General features: G+C 52.8%; 1 protein-coding gene across 1 annotated transcript in view; it reads left to right on the top strand.

Annotated features, from left to right (window-relative positions):
• The first annotated feature begins 732 nt into the window (after positions 1 to 732).
• Positions 733 to 17713, top strand: part of SLC39A4 (solute carrier family 39 member 4) — an 83341-nt gene continuing 66360 nt past the window's right edge. The window contains exon 1 of the mRNA XM_077490461.1: positions 733 to 1061. Coding sequence (XP_077346587.1) covers positions 870 to 1061 — 192 coding nt within the window. The 5' untranslated portion in view covers positions 733 to 869. The remainder of the gene's footprint in view (positions 1062 to 17713) is intronic.

The following is a 17713-nucleotide window of genomic DNA, read 5'->3' on the forward strand; positions in this document are numbered from 1 at the left end:
GAGTTTGAGGGTTTCTGGGGGGTTGAGGGTGGCTGGGGGAGTTTGAGGGTTTCTGGGGGGTTGAGGGGGGTTGATGGTGGCTGAGGGAGTTTGAGGGTTTCTGGGGGGTTGAGGATTTCTGGGGGGTTGAGGGTGGCTGATGGGGGTTGAGGGGGCAGTTATTATTTTTCCCTCTAAAGCTCCATACACACTATCAGTTTTTCTGCTGAGTTTTTCCCTCAGATTTACCAATATGAGGTCAGACCTTAGGAGTTCCAATGTGTATGCAATCAGGCCGGCCCTTCCCTACATGGTTTTGGTAAATCTGAAGGAAAAACTCAGCAGAAAAACTGACAGTGTGTATGGGGTATTATAAAGCCTTGGCAATAAGAAATCTGCAGATAGTGATGATGGGATTGGATACATTTGTAACATTATGAATTCCTGAGAATATACTTGTACAGATTGATACGATTGGCCGGATTCTTGGATCGGATCGCTCTCCCTGCAGACAGATGTGGATGTAGAAGTGACATGTCATCGATTTTGCTGTCAATGACTGACTGTTCCTTATCTCTCCCCAGCACACCAAAGTTGCCTTGACCTGGAGGAAAGAGTTAACGTGTCACTGGGTGGCACACGGACTGAAGGGCGTCTGGGCACGGGGCGGAGGAGCGTCTCCTCAGGTAAATGAGAGAAGGGGAGGGAGGGGGATGATAATGACAACCTGCACTATGCACACTATCACAGCCTCTCAGCCAATCACAGGCCACTGCCAGCAACATGGAGAGTCAGCATTGCATCTCTCCTAGGTCACTTTGTGTCTGGGTACAGGTGGTACTGGAAGGTACTGGTCTCTTCCCCCCCATACCCCTCATCCATACAGAGCCATGACCCCATCCCTGCTCTGGCCATGCCTGGCTGTGCTGCCCCTCCTGTGCCCGGCTGTGCTGGGGACCCCTTTCCAGAGGGTGTTGGACCTGCTCGCTCCCGGAGACTCTTCTCTCAATCTCACCTCTGTGACGGCTCTTATAGAGCGGCTGGAGGAGCGTGTGCAGTGCGGAAATGTGTCGTGTGAAAAGGTTAGTGATGGGGATCAGTGGAGGAACCGGGTGCAAAAAGAGAAAAAACCTGAGCGACAGGTAGAGCAAAGTACAGGAGAGGGCCATAAAATGATTCACCGTCCCGAAATCCCAGATAAGAGCACAGAAATCACCACCGAGCCGGCGTAATCATAGGGACCGGGGTCCAGAATTATTATAGCGCCCGGGGTCCAGAATTATTATAGGGTGAGGGGTCTGTAGTAGGATTATTATAGGGTGAGGGGTCTGTAGTAGGATTATTATAGGGTGAGGGGTCTGTGGTAGAATATTATAGGATGAGGGGTCTGTGGTAGAATTATTATAGGGTGAGGGGTCTGTGGTAGAATTATTATAGGGTGAGGGGTCTGTGGTAGAATTATTCTGGGGTGAGGGGTCTGGGATATAATTATTATAGGGTGAGGGGTCTGGGGTAGAATTATTATAGTGTGAGGGGTTTGGGATATAATTATTATAGGGTGAGGGGTCTGGGGTAGGATTATTATAGGGTGAGGGGTCTGTGGTAGGATTATTATAGGGTGAGGGGTCTGTGGTAGGATTATTATAGGGTGAGGGGTCTGGGGTAGAATTATTATAGGGTGAGGGGTTTGGGATATAATTATTATAGGGTGAGGGGTCTGGGGTAGAATTATTATAGGGTCAGGGATTTGGGATATAATTATTATAGGGTGAGGGGTCTGTGGTAGGATTATTATAGGGTGAGGGGTCTGGGGTAGAATTATTTTAGGGTGAGGGGTCTGGGGTAGGAATATTATAGGGTGAGGGGTTTGGGATATAATTATTATAGGGTGAGTGGTCTGGGATAGGATTATTATAGGGTGAGGGGTCTGGGGTAGAATTATTTTAGGGTGAGGGGTCTGTGATAGGATTATTTTAGGGTGAGGGGTCTGTGATAGGATTATTATAGGGTGAGGGGTCTGGGATATGGATATTATAGGGTGAGGGGTCTGGGATATGGATATTATGGGGTGAGGGGTCTGGGATATGGATATTATGGGGTGAGGGGTCTGGGATATGGATATTATGGGGTGAGGGGTCTGGGATATGAATATTATGGGGTGAGGGGTCTGGGATATGAATAGTATGGGGTGAGGGGTCTGGGATATGAATATTATGGGGTGAGGGGTCTGGGATATGAATATTATGGGGTGAGGGGTCTGGGATATGGATATTATGGGGTGAGGGGTCTGGGATATGAATATTATGGGGTGAGGGGTCTGGGATATGAATATTATGGGGTGAGGGGTCTGGGATAGGAATATTATGGGGTGAGGGGTCTGGGATATGAATATTATGGGGTGAGGGGTCTGGGATAGGAATATTATGGGGTGAGGGGTCTGGGATATGAATATTATGGGGTGAGGGGTCTGGGATAGGAATATTATGGGGTGAGGGGTCTGGGATATGAATATTATGGGGTGAGGGGTCTGGGATATGAATATTATGGGGTGAGGGGTCTGGGATATGACTATTATGGGGTGAGGGGTCTGGGATATGAATATTATGGGGTGAGGGGTCTGGGATAGGAATATTATGGGGTGAGAATTATTATGAGTTGGGAAGTTCTCTGATATCTCATGTATTATATGTTGTATGTTATTCTTGTTCTCTGATTTGTCTCCTCCCTTGTAATTAATCACAACCTATTTTCTCGGGAACGTTTTTTCTCTTATATTGTTCCTCCTCGTTGTCTCAGGGATTAGGGGTCATTACACAACGATCGCTCGGATTAGGGGATTAGGGGTCATTACACAACGATCGCTCGGATTAGGGGATTGGGAGTCATTACACAACGATCGCTCGGATTAGGGGATTAGGGGTCATTACACAACGATCGCTCAGATTAGGGGATTAGGGGTCATTACACAACGATCGCTCGGATTAGGGGATTAGGGGTCATTACACAACGATCGCTCGGATTAGGGGATTAGGGGTCATTACACAACGATCGCTCGGATTAGGGGATTGGGAGTCATTACACAACGATCGCTCGGATTAGGGGATTAGGGGTCATTACACAACGATCGCTCAGATTAGGGGATTAGGGGTCATTACACAACGATCGCTCGGATTAGGGGATTAGGGGTCATTACACAACGATCGCTCGGATTAGGGGATTAGGGGTCATTACACAACGATCGCTCGGATTAGGGGGTTTGGGGTCATTACACAACGATCGCTTGGATTAGGGGATTAGGGGTCATTACACAACGATCGCTCAGATTAGGGGATTAGGGGTCATTACACAACGATCGCTTGGATTAGGGGATTAGGGGTCATTACACAACGATCGCTCGGATTAGGGGATTAGGGGTCATTACACAACGATCGCTCGGATTAGGGGATTAGAGGTCATTACACAACGATCGCTCGGATTCAGAGATTACGGGTTTTGTGTCATTTATAGATTATGTAAATCTTTGGATGGGGTCATTTGAGCGGAGACACATCTCCGACCTCTGATGTATACGGAATATTTCGGTAGGTGTGGTGAGTCTTCCGGGACAAGATATGGGAAGGAAGCTCCTGCTGGCGGTTGTGGTCCCTGATTTTGGACCCCTGCTTATCGTGTCCCTGAAGTGGTCTGGGGGGGTGGGGGGGGGGGTATCTCCGCAATAGTTGTCTTATGCCGTGTACCCACGACCGGACTTTCCGTCGGAATGAACTCTGACGGACTTTGACAGAGTTGCGCTTAAACAGATTTGCCTACACACAATCACACCGAAGTCCGATTGTTTAACGCTGTGACGTGCGACGGGACTAGAAAAAGGAAGTTCAATAGCCAGTAGCCAATAGCTGCCCTCGCATCGTTGTTGGTCCGTCGGACCTGCATACAGACCAGCGGTTTTCTCGATAGGAATTGGTTCCGGCGGAAAGATTCGAAACATGTTCTATTTCTAAAGTCCGTCAGATTTTTCGACAGAAAAGGTCTGATAAATCCCCACACACGATTGAATTGTCCGACGGATTCGTTCCATCTGAACTTTGCTGTCGAAAAGTCCGGTCGTGTGCACACGCCATTACTGGGCTGATCCTATAATAGGACAATATAGAAAATAAAAGTCAGCACCTTCTCCCATTACAGAGGATTATGGGTAGAATTTCCGGCTTCTCTGGCACTGCCGTCTCTCCATTATGTCAGTCTGCGGTTGTGTGAAATATTGTGTGATTATCTGTCTATGTGGGGGCCCCATGATTATCATAATTACGGTACTTACATAATAACATATGCGTGTGACCGATGGTATAATTCTCCGGTTTTTACCCGTCAGCTCTTCTTCCATTCTATCATACAACCGCACACGGGTTGCAAAGGTCACCGCCGTCACGACGGTTCTTCCTCCTCCTCGGTGTCTGTTCATTTCACCTTCATTAACTAATGACTTCCAGTCTCCACCTTCATACGAGTTCCTCTCCACAGCCTCCAACAATGAGACTCCACAATTATACGGCAAAAAGCCTTCTCCTCAAAGGCCCAGGAGAAGAAAGTGCCAGCTCTCACATGGCCAGGTGCTGGTGTCCAGAATTCAGGATTTGGGGATAAACTCACATGGTCAGGTGCAGTGAGGATCATCTCACATGGTCAGGTGCAGTGAGGATCATCTCACATGGTCAGGTGCTGTGATCCAGAATGTGAGGTTTGAGGGTCATCCCACATGGTCCAGTGTAGTGATTCAGATTTTAAATTTTTGGAGGATCATCTCACATGGCCAGGTGCTGGTGTCCAGAATTCAGGATTTGGGGATAAACTCATATGGTCAGGTGCTGTGAGGATCATCTCACATGGTCAGGTGCTGTGAGGATCATCTCACATGGTCAGGTGCAGTAATCCAGAATTTGAGGTTTGGGGATCATCCCGCTTGGTCAGCTGCAGTGATCCAGAATCCAAGTTTTAAGGACCATCTCACATGGTCAGGTGTTGTGATCTAGAATTTGAGGTCTGGGGATCAGGGCCCCCAGTGCCTCCAAGCATTCCCAGTCATCCTCTGTGTTCCTCTGTGTTGCTGTTCTCTCCTGTGTCCATTCTGCTCCGGTGTCCTTCTCTCAGTGACTTTCTGTGTCTCCCTCCTGCCTACAACCCGAGTCTCAGCGCCTGTGCTATCTTCTGACCACTCCTGTGTAACTGTGACTTTTTCATTTAACCCATCCAGCACCCAGCCTTCTTGCACCCCTTTTGTGGTACTCCAGCCACTCGTTACCAGCACCTGTGCACTCTGAGTCTGCAGCCTACTTCAGTGTTTCCCCATGCACTCCCAGTCTGCTTCCCCCTCTCCATGTCCATGTACATACCAGCTGTGTTCCACTGATCCTGTGTGACCCTGTGCACACCTACCTGCTTCCAGTATCTCTATGTGATTCAGTAAACCCCTGTCAGCCTTGACTGTACTCCCTATTGACCTACAATCTCAGCAGCACTGCAAGGGACTCTTCCTGTCGGACTAATCCTGTCCTAGGCAGCTGCCTGCACTGGTATGTCAGAGGGCTGCAACCTAGCAGTGAAACCCGTCAACCCTTGCAGGGCACTCTGAAGAAGACCAGACAGCTTCTTAGACTCTGCTCTTCACTCTCACCTAAGTGGAACAAGCGGGCATGCTGAGCTCTCACTCATCGGTGCCAGTTGGTATCTTGCCTCTGCACTATTGCTGATTCCTCAAAGCCCTCTTTGTCTCCTCCATGGCTTATGCCACTTCCAGCTAATATGATCAAATCCTAGTTAGCCAGTCAGCCCCCTTCTACAGATGGGCTCCTGTCTGCGGCACATGGATAACCAGAGACAAACCAGAGGTCAGGACAGACAACAGACACAAATAACCAGGAACAAATCAGAGGTCAGGGCAGGCAGCAGACATGACTAAAGCCATGAAGGAGCCAGGGATCAGGGCATGCGACACAAATAACCAGGAACAAGTCAGAGGTCAGGGCAGGCAGCGGACATGAATAAAGTCCAGAACAAACCAGAAATTAGGTCAGGCAGCAGACATAAATAACCAGGAAAAAGCCAGAATAAAGCCAGGAACAAGCCAGAGATCAGGGCAGGCAGCAGAAACAAATAACCAGGAACAAGTCAGAGATCAGGGCAGGCAGCAGAAAAAAATAACCAGGAACAAGTCAGAGATCAGGGCAGGCAGGGGACATGAATAAAGTCCAGAACAAGACAGAAATTAGGTCAGGCAGCAGACACAAATAACCAGGAAAAAGCCAGAATAAAGCCAGGAACAAGCCAGGGATTAGGGCAGGCAGCAGAAACAAATAACCAGGAACAAGTCAGATCAGGGCAGGCAGGGGACATGAATAAAGCCAGGGACAAGCCAGGGATCAGTGCATGCAGCAGACACAAATAATCGGGAACAAGGCAGAAGTCAAGACAGGCAGCAGACATTAATAAAGCCAGTGATCAGGGCAAGCAGGGGACATAAATAACCAGGAACAAGCCAGATAAGTCAGAACCCATGAATCAGACTGAGACAGAAGTACAGTTAAATCACACTTGTTTAATAATACAAAAAAAAAGGTAAACAGAGTAAACGTAGTCAAAACATAGCCAGAGTTCAGGAACTGGAAGGGATAGTCAGACAAGCCAAAATGTCAGGGAGCCAGAGATGAGTGTAGTAGAACAGCAAGCAGGATCTGGAGCCAGAAGGAATGTCAGCCAAGCAAGTCTTAAACAGGAACACAGGAGAGCGTCTCTAGAAATGTGAACAAAGTGAAGGCAGAGTGTCATGAACAGGTGCGACCAGTACTGTGTGGACTGCAACAGAGGAAACCAAACACATGTAAAGTGAATAATGTCGTTTGTTAAAGATAAGTGAATACAGATTAAACGCACCTCCAATACCAAACCGTGTACAGCAATCAACCAACCAGTGACCCACAAATAATAACACTCTAATCTAAATATATTTACAGCAAATAAGGAATACCCAAATCGTAAACATAGCCAGGCCCATACATGGGAGATCCAACAGATGGGGGTAAGGCGCAAGACAGGACAAGGAGAAGGTGGACAGGATCAGACTGCAGGGCAAGGGTACAGGATAATGGGATCACAGGAGGGACAGGGACAGGGTTCAAGGACAATACCAAAGCAAGTGTGTGAGTGCTTGCCGGGTATAAGTACACATCTCCTGCAATTGGCCTCAGGTGACGCCTAATTGCAGGAGATTACATCGGCTCCACACTGGCAGGAGACACCTGCTGGGGGACACCAGTACTGTGGCCCAAAGAACCGTCAGCGCCACCAGCAGGTAAAACCTTTGACAGCTCCAGACTGCTAGGAGACACCCGCTGACAGACACTGGTACTGCGATCCAAAGAACCAACAGCGCCACCAGCAGGTGAAACCTTTCCTGACACAGATCATCTGGACTGGACGGCTTTAGTAGGCAGGACTGACGAGCAGGATATCAACAGATGAGTCACTGTGGAAAGATAGGAGCTGGCAATTGATACCGACAGCTGAGCGTCCAGCTTTGAGAAGGAAGGGCTGAGCCCAGCCCTGACAGTACCCCCTCCTCAATGACCCCTCCCCCTCGGAGGACCACCAGGCTTGAGGGGAAAACATCTATGGAAATCACGATGGACGGGGGGTATGTTCGTCCGAGGATGAGACCCAAAAGCGTTCCGCCGGACCGTACCCTTTCCAATGCACCAGGTACTGTATGCACCCAAGGAACCTACATTCAGAACCCCATAAGGATAACAGTGTTGCCCTGGGAGTTGGGTAACTCCACAATGAAATCCATAAATGGGCAGCTATGAAGGCAGTTATATCAGCACATAGACTTGGCCATCAGAATTTTTGAGAGTTGGCCCATTCTTCCCAGGGTGGCCAGCAGCCTTGGGATAATGGCAAGTCTGGAGCATGGCAGTACGGAGACTCTCTGGGACAAAAGCAGCGGTCATAAGGTTTCTCATGAGGAGCATGGACCTGAGCAGCAAGAATGTTGTCACCAGAACCGACTCTGGAAGTGGAGGAAAATTGTCATGACAAAGCATCAGCCCTTACATTCTTAGTACTGAGTAAGGAGACAATGCAATTCAAACTTGGACAAGATAAGAGCCCACTGCGCACTTCAAGGACAGAGGCGTTTAGCCACAGAAAAGAATGTGAGATTCTTCTGCTCAGTAAGAATGAGAATCGGCACTAGAGTTGCCACCGCATCCATTAAAACCTGAACACCTTTGAATTACACAGGTTCTGAGGCTAATTAAATGCATCTAAGGCACCAAGTGAGTTTAATTACCACCTTAATCAGCCACAGAACCTGTGTAATTAATATGTGTTAGGGTTAACTGGGGACGACGACACCTAAGGTCTGTCCATGACAGGACCTCAAGGTCCGGCCTTTCCCTGGACGGGTAGGACAAGACTTCAAAAAGTGACCTCCCTGGCCACAATAAAAGGCACAATCTCTCCCTCCTCCTAAAAGTTCTCTCATCTGCAGAGAGATGCGTGAAACCCAAGTGCATGGGTTCAACTTCACTGACCAACTCGGTACCAGGAGGCATGGGAGGTGAGGGAGGCATGGGAGGTGAGGGGAGGCATGGGAGGTGAGGGAGGCATGGGAGGTGAGGGAGGCATGGGAGGTGAGGGGAGGCATGGGAGGTGAGGGGAGGCATGGGAGGTGAGGGGAGGCAAGGGGAGGACTGCAAAGTTCAGAGATGAATGTACAGGAGACTTCCGCAAGCGCTCCTTAAAAAGGAGAGTCTTTCTGAGTCTGGAGTCAATGAGGATGGCAAACGTGATCAAGCTCAGTGGGTACTGTATTTATCGGCGTATAACACGCGTTATACGCTGATAAATACAGTATATCTTGGGCTGCTATCAGACATGGACTGGCCATCGGGACTACCGGGAGATTCCCGGTGGGCCAATGGCTCTGTGGGCCAGTCTTGTGCAGTCCTGGAGCCACTCCTCTTTGACAGTAAGTGATCGCGATTTCACTCCTGTCAGGAGGAGCAGCTCCGTCACTTGCTGGAGAGAGCATTAGACGTTATGCTCCCTCCAGCCTGCAGGGGGAGATAGACAGCCGGCAGACCTTCCCGTCTCCCCTTATCACTTGTCATTACATGACTGGGGAGAGGAACAAAAAGCTGCCTTCCAAACTGTGAGTACATGTGGGAGGGGGAGGACACTCTGATGTGAAGGGGGCTGCTGGTGGGGACTCTCTGATGTGAAGGTGGCTGCTGGTGGGGACTCTCGTGTGAAGGGGGCTGCTGGTGGGGACTCTGATGTGAAGGGGGCTGCTGGTCTGGACTCTCGTGTGATGGGGCTGCTGGTGGGGACTCTGATGTGAAGCGGCCTTCTGGTGGGGACTCTGATGTGAAGCGGCCTTCTGGTGGGGACTCTGATGTGAAGCGGCCTTCTGGTGGGGACTCTGATGTGCAGGGGGCTTCTGGTGGGGACTCTGATGTGAAGCGGGCTTCTGGTGGGGACTCTGATGTGAAGCGGGCTTCTGGTGGGGACTCTCTGATGTGAAGCGGGCTTCTGGTGGGGACTCTGATGTGAAGCGGGCTTCTGGTGGGGACTCTGATGTGAAGCGGGCTTCTGGTGGGGACTCTGATGTGAAGGGGGCTGCTGATGGGGACTCTGATGTGAAGCGGGCTTCTGGTGGGGACTCTCTGATGTGAAGCGGGCTTCTGGTGGGGACTCTGATGTGAAGGGGGCTGCTGATGGGGACTCTGATGTGAAGCGGGCTTCTGGTGGGGACTCTGATGTGAAGCGGGCTTCTGGTGGGGACTCTGATGTGAAGGGGGCTGCTGATGGGGACTCTGATGTGAAGCGGGCTTCTGGTGGGGACTCTCTGATGTGAAGCGGGCTTCTGGTGGGGACTCTGATGTGAAGGGGGCTGCTGATGGGGACTCTGATGTGAAGCGGGCTTCTGGTGGGGACTCTCTGATGTGAAGCGGGCTTCTGGTGGGGACTCTGATGTGAAGCGGGCTTCTGGTGGGGACTCTCTGATGTGAAGCGGGCTTCTGGTGGGGACTCTGATGTGAAGGGGGCTGCTGATGGGGACTCTGATGTGAAGCGGGCTTCTGGTGGGGACTCTGATGTGAAGCGGGCTTCTGGTGGGGACTCTGATGTGAAGCGGGCTTCTGGTGGGGACTCTGATGTGAAGCGGGCTTCTGGTGGGGACTCTGATGTGAAGGTGGCTTCTGGTGGGGACTCTGATGTGAAGGGGGCTGCTGGTGGGGACTCTGATGTGAAGGGGGCTGCTGGTGGGGACTCCTGATGTGAAGGGGGCTTCTGGTGGGGACTCCTGATGTGAAGGGGGCTGCTGGTGGGGACTCTCTGATGTGAAGGGGGCTGCTGGTGGGGACTCTGATGTGAAGCGGGCTTCTGGTGGGGACTCTGATGTGAAGCGGGCTTCTGGTGGGGACTCTGATGTGAAGGGGGCTTCTGGTGGGGACTCTGATGTGAAGCGGGCTTCTGGTGGGGACTCTGATGTGAAGCGGGCTTCTGGTGGGGACTCTGATGTGAAGCGGGCTTCTGGTGGGGACTCTCTGATGTGAAGCGGGCTTCTGGTGGGGACTCTGATGTGAAGCGGGCTTCTGGTGGGGACTCTGATGTGAAGCGGGCTTCTGGTGGGGACTCTGATGTGAAGCGGGCTTCTGGTGGGGACTCTGATGTGAAGGGGGCTGCTGGTGGGGACTCTGATGTGAAGCGGGCTTCTGGTGGGGACTCTGATGTGAAGCGGGCTTCTGGTGGGGACTCTGATGTGAAGCGGGCTTCTGGTGGGGACTCTGATGTGAAGGGGGCTTCTGGTGGGGACTCTGATGTGAAGGTGGCTTCTGGTGGGGACTCTGATGTGAAGGGGGCTGCTGGTGGGGACTCTGATGTGAAGGGGGCTGCTGGTGGGGACTCTGATGTGAAGGGGGCTGCTGGTGGGGACTCTCGTGTGAAGGGGGCTGCTGGTGGGGACTCTGATGTGAAGGGGGCTGCTGGTGGGGACTCTCGTGTGATGGGGCTGCTGGTGGGGACTCTGATGTGAAGCGGCCTTCTGGTGGGGACTCTGATGTGAAGCGGCCTTCTGGTGGGGACTCTGATGTGAAGCGGCCTTCTGGTGGGGACTCTGATGTGCAGGGGGCTTCTGGTGGGGACTCTGATGTGAAGCGGGCTTCTGGTGGGGACTCTGATGTGAAGCGGGCTTCTGGTGGGGACTCTGATGTGAAGCGGGCTTCTGGTGGGGACTCTGATGTGAAGCGGGCTTCTGGTGGGGACTCTGATGTGAAGGGGGCTGCTGATGGGGACTCTGATGTGAAGCGGGCTTCTGGTGGGGACTCTGATGTGAAGCGGGCTTCTGGTGGGGACTCTGATGTGAAGCGGGCTTCTGGTGGGGACTCTGATGTGAAGCGGGCTTCTGGTGGGGACTCTGATGTGAAGCGGGCTTCTGGTGGGGACTCTGATGTGAAGGGGGCTTCTGGTGGGGACTCTGATGTGAAGGGGGCTTCTGGTGGGGACTCTGATGTGAAGGTGGCTTCTGGTGGGGACTCTGATGTGAAGGGGGCTTCTGGTGGGGACTCTGATGTGAAGGGGGCTGCTGGTGGGGACTCTCTGATGTGAAGGGGGCTGCTGGTGGGGACTCTGATGTGAAGCGGGCTTCTGGTGGGGACTCTGATGTGAAGGGGGCTTCTGGTGGGGACTCTGATGTGAAGGGGGCTGCTGGTGGGGACTCTGATGTGAAGGTGGCTTCTGGTGGGGACTCTGATGTGAAGGGGGCTGCTGGTGGGGACTCTGATGTGAAGGGGGCTGCTGGTGGGGACTCTGATGTGAAGGGGGCTGCTGGTGGGGACTCTCTGATGTGAAGGGGGCTGCTGGTGGGGACTCCTGATGGGGACTCTGATGTGAAGGGGCTTCTGGTGGGAACTCTCTGATGTGAAGGGGGCTGCTTGTGGGGACTCTGATGTGAAGGGGGCTTCTGGTGGGGACTCCTAATGGGGACTCTGATGTGAAGGGGGCTTCTGGTGGGGACTCCTGATGGGGACTCTGATGTGAAGGGGGCTGCTGGTGGGGACTCTCTGATGTGAAGGGGGCTGCTTGTGGGGACTCTGATGTGAAGGGGGCTGCTGATGGGGACTCTGATGTGAAGGAGGCTTCTGGTGGGGACTCTGATGTGAAGGGGGCTGCTGGTGGGGACTCTGATGTGAAGGGGGCTGCTGGTGGGGACTCTGATGTGAAGGGGGCTGCTGGTGGGGACTCTGATGTGAAGGGGGCTGCTGGTGGGGACTGTGATGTGAAGGGGGCTGCTTGTGGGGACTCTGATGTGAAGGGGGCTGCTGGTGGGGACTCTGATGTGAAGGGGGCTGCTGGTTGGGACTCTGATGTGAAGGGGGCTGCTGGTGGGGACTGTGATGTGAAGGGGGCTGCTGGTGGGGACTCTGATGTGAAGGGGGCTGCTGGTTGGGACTCTGATGTGAAGGGGGCTGCTGGTGGGGACTCTGATGTGAAGGGGGCTGCTGGTGGGGACTGTGATGTGAAGGGGGCTGCTGGTGGGGACTCTTTGATGTGAAGGGGGCTGCTGGTGGGGACTCTCTGATGTGAAGGGGGCTGCTGGTGGGGACTCCTGATGTGAAGGGGGCTGCTGGTGGGGACTCTCTGATGTGAAGGGGGCTGCTGGTGGGGACTCTCTGATGTGAAGGGGGCTGCTGATGGGGACTCTGATGTGAAGGGGGCTGCTGGTGGGGACTCTGATGTGAAGGGGGCTGCTGGTGGGGACTCTCTGATGTGAAGGGGGCTGCTGGTGGGGACTCCTGATGTGAAGGGGGCTGCTGGTGGGGACTCCTGATGTGAAGGGGGCTGCTGGTGGGGACTCTCTGATGTGAAGGGGGCTGCTGGTGGGGACTCTCTGATGTGAAGGGGGCTGCTGGTGGGGACTCCTGATGTGAAGGGGGCTGCTGGTGGGGTCTCTGATGTGAAGGGGGCTGCTGGTGGGGACTCTCTGATGTGAAGGGGGCTGCTGGTGGGGACTCTCTGATGTGAAGGGGGCTGCTGGTGGGGACTCTGATGTGAAGGGGGCTGCTGGTGGGGACTCTCTGATGTGAAGGGGGCTGCTGGTGGGGACTCCTGATGTGAAGGGGGCTGCTGGTGGGGACTCTCTGATGTGAAGGGGGCTGCTGGTGGGGACTCTCTGATGTGAAGGGGGCTGCTGGTGGGGACTCTGATGTGAAGGGGGCTGCTGGTGGGGACTCTGATGTGAAGGGGGCTGCTGGTGGGGACTCTCTGATGTGAAGGGGGCTGCTGGTGGGGACTCTGATGTGAAGGGGGCTGCTGGTGGGGACTCTCTGATGTGAAGGGGGCTGCTGGTGGGGACTCCTGATGTGAAGGGGGCTGCTGGTGGGGACTCTCTGATGTGAAGGGGGCTGCTGGTGGGGACTCTCTGATGTGAAGGGGGCTGCTGGTGGGGACTCTCTGATGTGAAGGGGGCTGCTGGTGGGGACTCCTGATGTGAAGGGGGCTGCTGGTGGGGACTCTCTGATGTGAAGGGGGCTGCTGGTGGGGACTCTCTGATGTGAAGGGGGCTGCTGGTGGGGACTCCTGATGTGAAGGGGGCTGCTGGTGGGGACTCCTGATGTGAAGGGGGCTGCTGGTGGGGACTCCTGATGTGAAGGGGGCTGCTGGTGGGGACTCTCTGATGTGAAGGGGGCTGCTGGTGGGGACTCCTGATGTGAAGGGGGCTGCTGGTGGGGACTCCTGATGTGAAGGGGGCTGCTGGTGGGGACTCTCTGATGTGAAGGGGGCTGCTGGTGGGGACTCTCTGATGTGAAGGGGGCTGCTGGTGGGGACTCCTGATGTGAAGGGGGCTTCTGGTGGGGACTCTCTGATGTGAAGGGGGCTGCTTGTGGGGACTCTGATGTGAAGGGGGCTGCTGGTGGGGACTCTCTAACCCCACAATATATAAATACCGGACTGGTGACACCACAATATATAAATACCGGACTGGTGACACCACAATATATAAATACCGGACTGGTGACCCCACAATATATAAATACCGGACTGGTGACCCCACAATATACAAATACCGGACTGGTGACCCCACAATATATAAATACCGGACTGGTGACCCCACAATATATAAATACCGGACTGATGACCCCACAATATACAAATTACGGACTGGTGACCCCACAATATATAAATACCGGACTGGTGACCCCACAATATATAAATACCGGACTGGTGACCCCACAATATACAAATACCGGACTGGTGACCCCACAATATATAAATACCGGACTGATGACCCCACAATATATAAATACCGGACTGGTGACCCCACAATATACAAATTACGGACTGGTGACCCCACAATATATAAATACCGGACTGATGACCCCACAATATATAAATACCGGACTGGTGACCCCACAATATATAAATACCGGACTGGTGACCCCACAATATATAAATACCGGACTGGTGACCCCACAATATATAAATACCGGACTGGTGACCCCACAATATATAAATACCAGACTGGTGACCCCACAATATATAAATACCAGACTGGTGACCCCACAATATATAAATACCAGACTGGTGACCCCACAATATATAAATACCGGACTGGAGACCCCACAATATATAAATACCAGACTGGTGACCCCACAATATATAAATACCGGACTGGTGACCCCACAATATATAAATACCGGACTGGTGACCCCACAATATATAAATACCGGACTGGTGACCCCACAATATATAAATACCGGACTGGTGACCCCACAATATATAAATACCGGACTGGTGACCCCACAATATATAAATACCGGACTGGTGACCCCACAATATATAAATACCGGACTGGTGACCCCACAATATATAAATACCGGACTGGTGACCCCACAATATATAAATACCGGACTGGTGACCCCACAATATATAAATACCGGACTGGTGACCCCACAATATATAAATACTGGACTGGTGACCCCACAATATATAAATACCACAATAGGGAGAAAATGTTTCCGTGGAAGGGAGTATAACAAGACTCGTGGCCACTCATTAAAATTAGAAGAAAAGAGGTTTAACCTTAAACTATGTAGAGGGTCCTTTACTGTAAGAGCGGCAAGGATGTGGAATTCCCTTCCACAGGCGGTGGTCTCAGTGGGGTCATCGATAGTTTCAAGAAACTATTAGATAATCACCTGAACGACCACAACATACATGATATACAATGTAACACTGACAAATAATCACGCAACATACATCTGTGTAACTATGTATCAGGTGATTCTGAGGGGTGGGGGGTTATACAGTGACTTTTGGGGGTATAAATTGATTTTAGGAGTATATGGGTGATTCTGGGGGGCAGTATATAGTGATTATAGGGGTATATAGTGACCTCTGTGGAGGATTCAGTGACTATGGGGGTACATAGTACAGAGACTATGAGAGGAGTAAATGATGATTCTGGGGGAATATAAATACACACAATGACTCCAGGGGGACTATATAGCGATCCTAAGGGACTAGGCTGTGACCCGGGGAACTATATGGTGACTCCGGGGGATTTTACGGTGACTCCGGGGATTATACGGTGACTCCGGGGGACTATACGATGACTCCGGGGGACTATACGGTGACTCCAGGGGACTATATGGTGACTCCGGGGGACTATACGGTGACTCCGGGGGACTATATGGTGACTCCGGGGGACTATACGGTGACACAAGGGGACTATATGGTAACTCCAGGGGACTATGCGGTGACCCCCGGGGACTATACGGTGACCCCCGGGGACTATAAGGTGACTCCGGGGGACTATACGGTGACTCCGGGGGACTATAGGGTGACCCCCGGGGACTATACGGTGACCCCCGGGGACTATAAGGTGACTCCGGGGGACTATACGGTGACTCCGGGGGACTATAGGGTGACCCCCAGGGACTATACGGTGACTCCGGGGGACTATACGGTGACTCCGGGGGACTATATGGTGACCCCCGGGGACTATACGGTGACTCCGGGGGACTATACGGTGACTCCGGGGGACTATAGGGTGACCCCCGGGGACTATACGGTGACTCCGGGGGACTATAGGGTGACCCCCAGGGACTATACGGTGACTCCGGGGGACTATACGGTGACTCCGGGGGACTATATGGTGACCCCCCGGGGACTATACGGTGACTCCGGGGGACTATAGGGTGACCCCCGGGGACTATACGGTGACTCCGGGGGACTATAGGGTGACCCCCAGGGACTATACGGTGACTCCGGGGGACTATACGGTGACTCCGGGGGACTATATGGTGACCCCCGGGGACTATACGGTGACTCCGGGGGACTATACGGTGACTCCGGGGGACTATAGGGTGACCCCCGGGGACTATACGGTGACTCCGGGGGACTATAGGGTGACCCCCAGGGACTATACGGTGACTCCGGGGGACTATACGGTGACTCCGGGGGACTATATGGTGACCCCCGGGGACTATACGGTGACTCCGGGGGACTATAGGGTGACCCCCGGGGACTATACGGTGACTCCGGGGGACTATAGGGTGACCCCCAGGGACTATACGGTGACTCCGGGGGACTATACGGTGACTCCGGGGGACTATATGGTGACCCCCGGGGACTATACGGTGACTCCGGGGGACTATACGGTGACTCCGGGGGACTATAGGGTGACCCCCGGGGACTATACGGTGACTCCGGGGGACTATAGGGTGACCCCCAGGGACTATACGGTGACTCCGGGGGACTATACGGTGACTCCGGGGGACTATATGGTGACCCCCGGGGACTATACGGTGACTCCGGGGGACTATAGGGTGACCCCCGGGGACTATACGGTGACTCCGGGGGACTATAGGGTGACCCCCAGGGACTATACGGTGACTCCGGGGGACTATACGGTGACTCCGGGGGACTATATGGTGACCCCCGGGGACTATACGGTGACTCCGGGGGACTATAGGGTGACCCCCGGGGACTATAGGGTGACCCCCGGGGACTATACGGTGACCCCCGGGGACTATACGGTGACCCCCGGGGACTATACGGTGACTCCGGGGACTATACGGTGACTGTGTGGTCACTGAGCTGTGTGGGAAGGGTGGAAATCATTTCTAGAAATGGAATCTGAGAACAGGGCGATCCCGACTGACTGGCCAGGTGAGTGTGAAATCTAATATATGTGCTGAAATCAGAAGGCCGGAAGTAGGGCGATCGTATATTTGTAATGCATAGCCAGACTACACCTGATATACTGTAATTATATCTTAACAACGTTACCACACAGCTCCAATTTATTCCTCTAAATACTGTGAGGATCCGGGGTGATTGGGTTCAAGTGGTGAATGCAGTTTTCCAGAAACGCGTCACTCCACGCGGCGTTTTAGGGCGCGGCGGCCCACTTTTATTTAAAGGTAACGAAAATGTTCAAACAAACAGTAATCTTCCCTCGAGGGGGTTCCACCATCGCTGTATAAACAAACGATTGCCTCCTGGTTACTCACTGTCAGCTTCCTGCCGTTTTGGTCGCGGGCCACATCTGCCACCTGCAGCCTTATGCCGCGTACACACGGTCGGATTTTCCGATGGAAAATGTGCGATCGGACCTTGTCGTCGGAAATTCCGACCGTGTGTGGACTCCATCGGACATTTTCCATCAGAATTT

This window comes from Lithobates pipiens, unplaced genomic scaffold (genome assembly GCF_037356315.1).
Source record: "Lithobates pipiens isolate NorthernLeopardFrog02 unplaced genomic scaffold, aLitPip1_a1.2 Scaffold_19, whole genome shotgun sequence".
In the NCBI taxonomy this organism is placed as follows: Eukaryota; Metazoa; Chordata; class Amphibia; order Anura; family Ranidae; genus Lithobates; species Lithobates pipiens.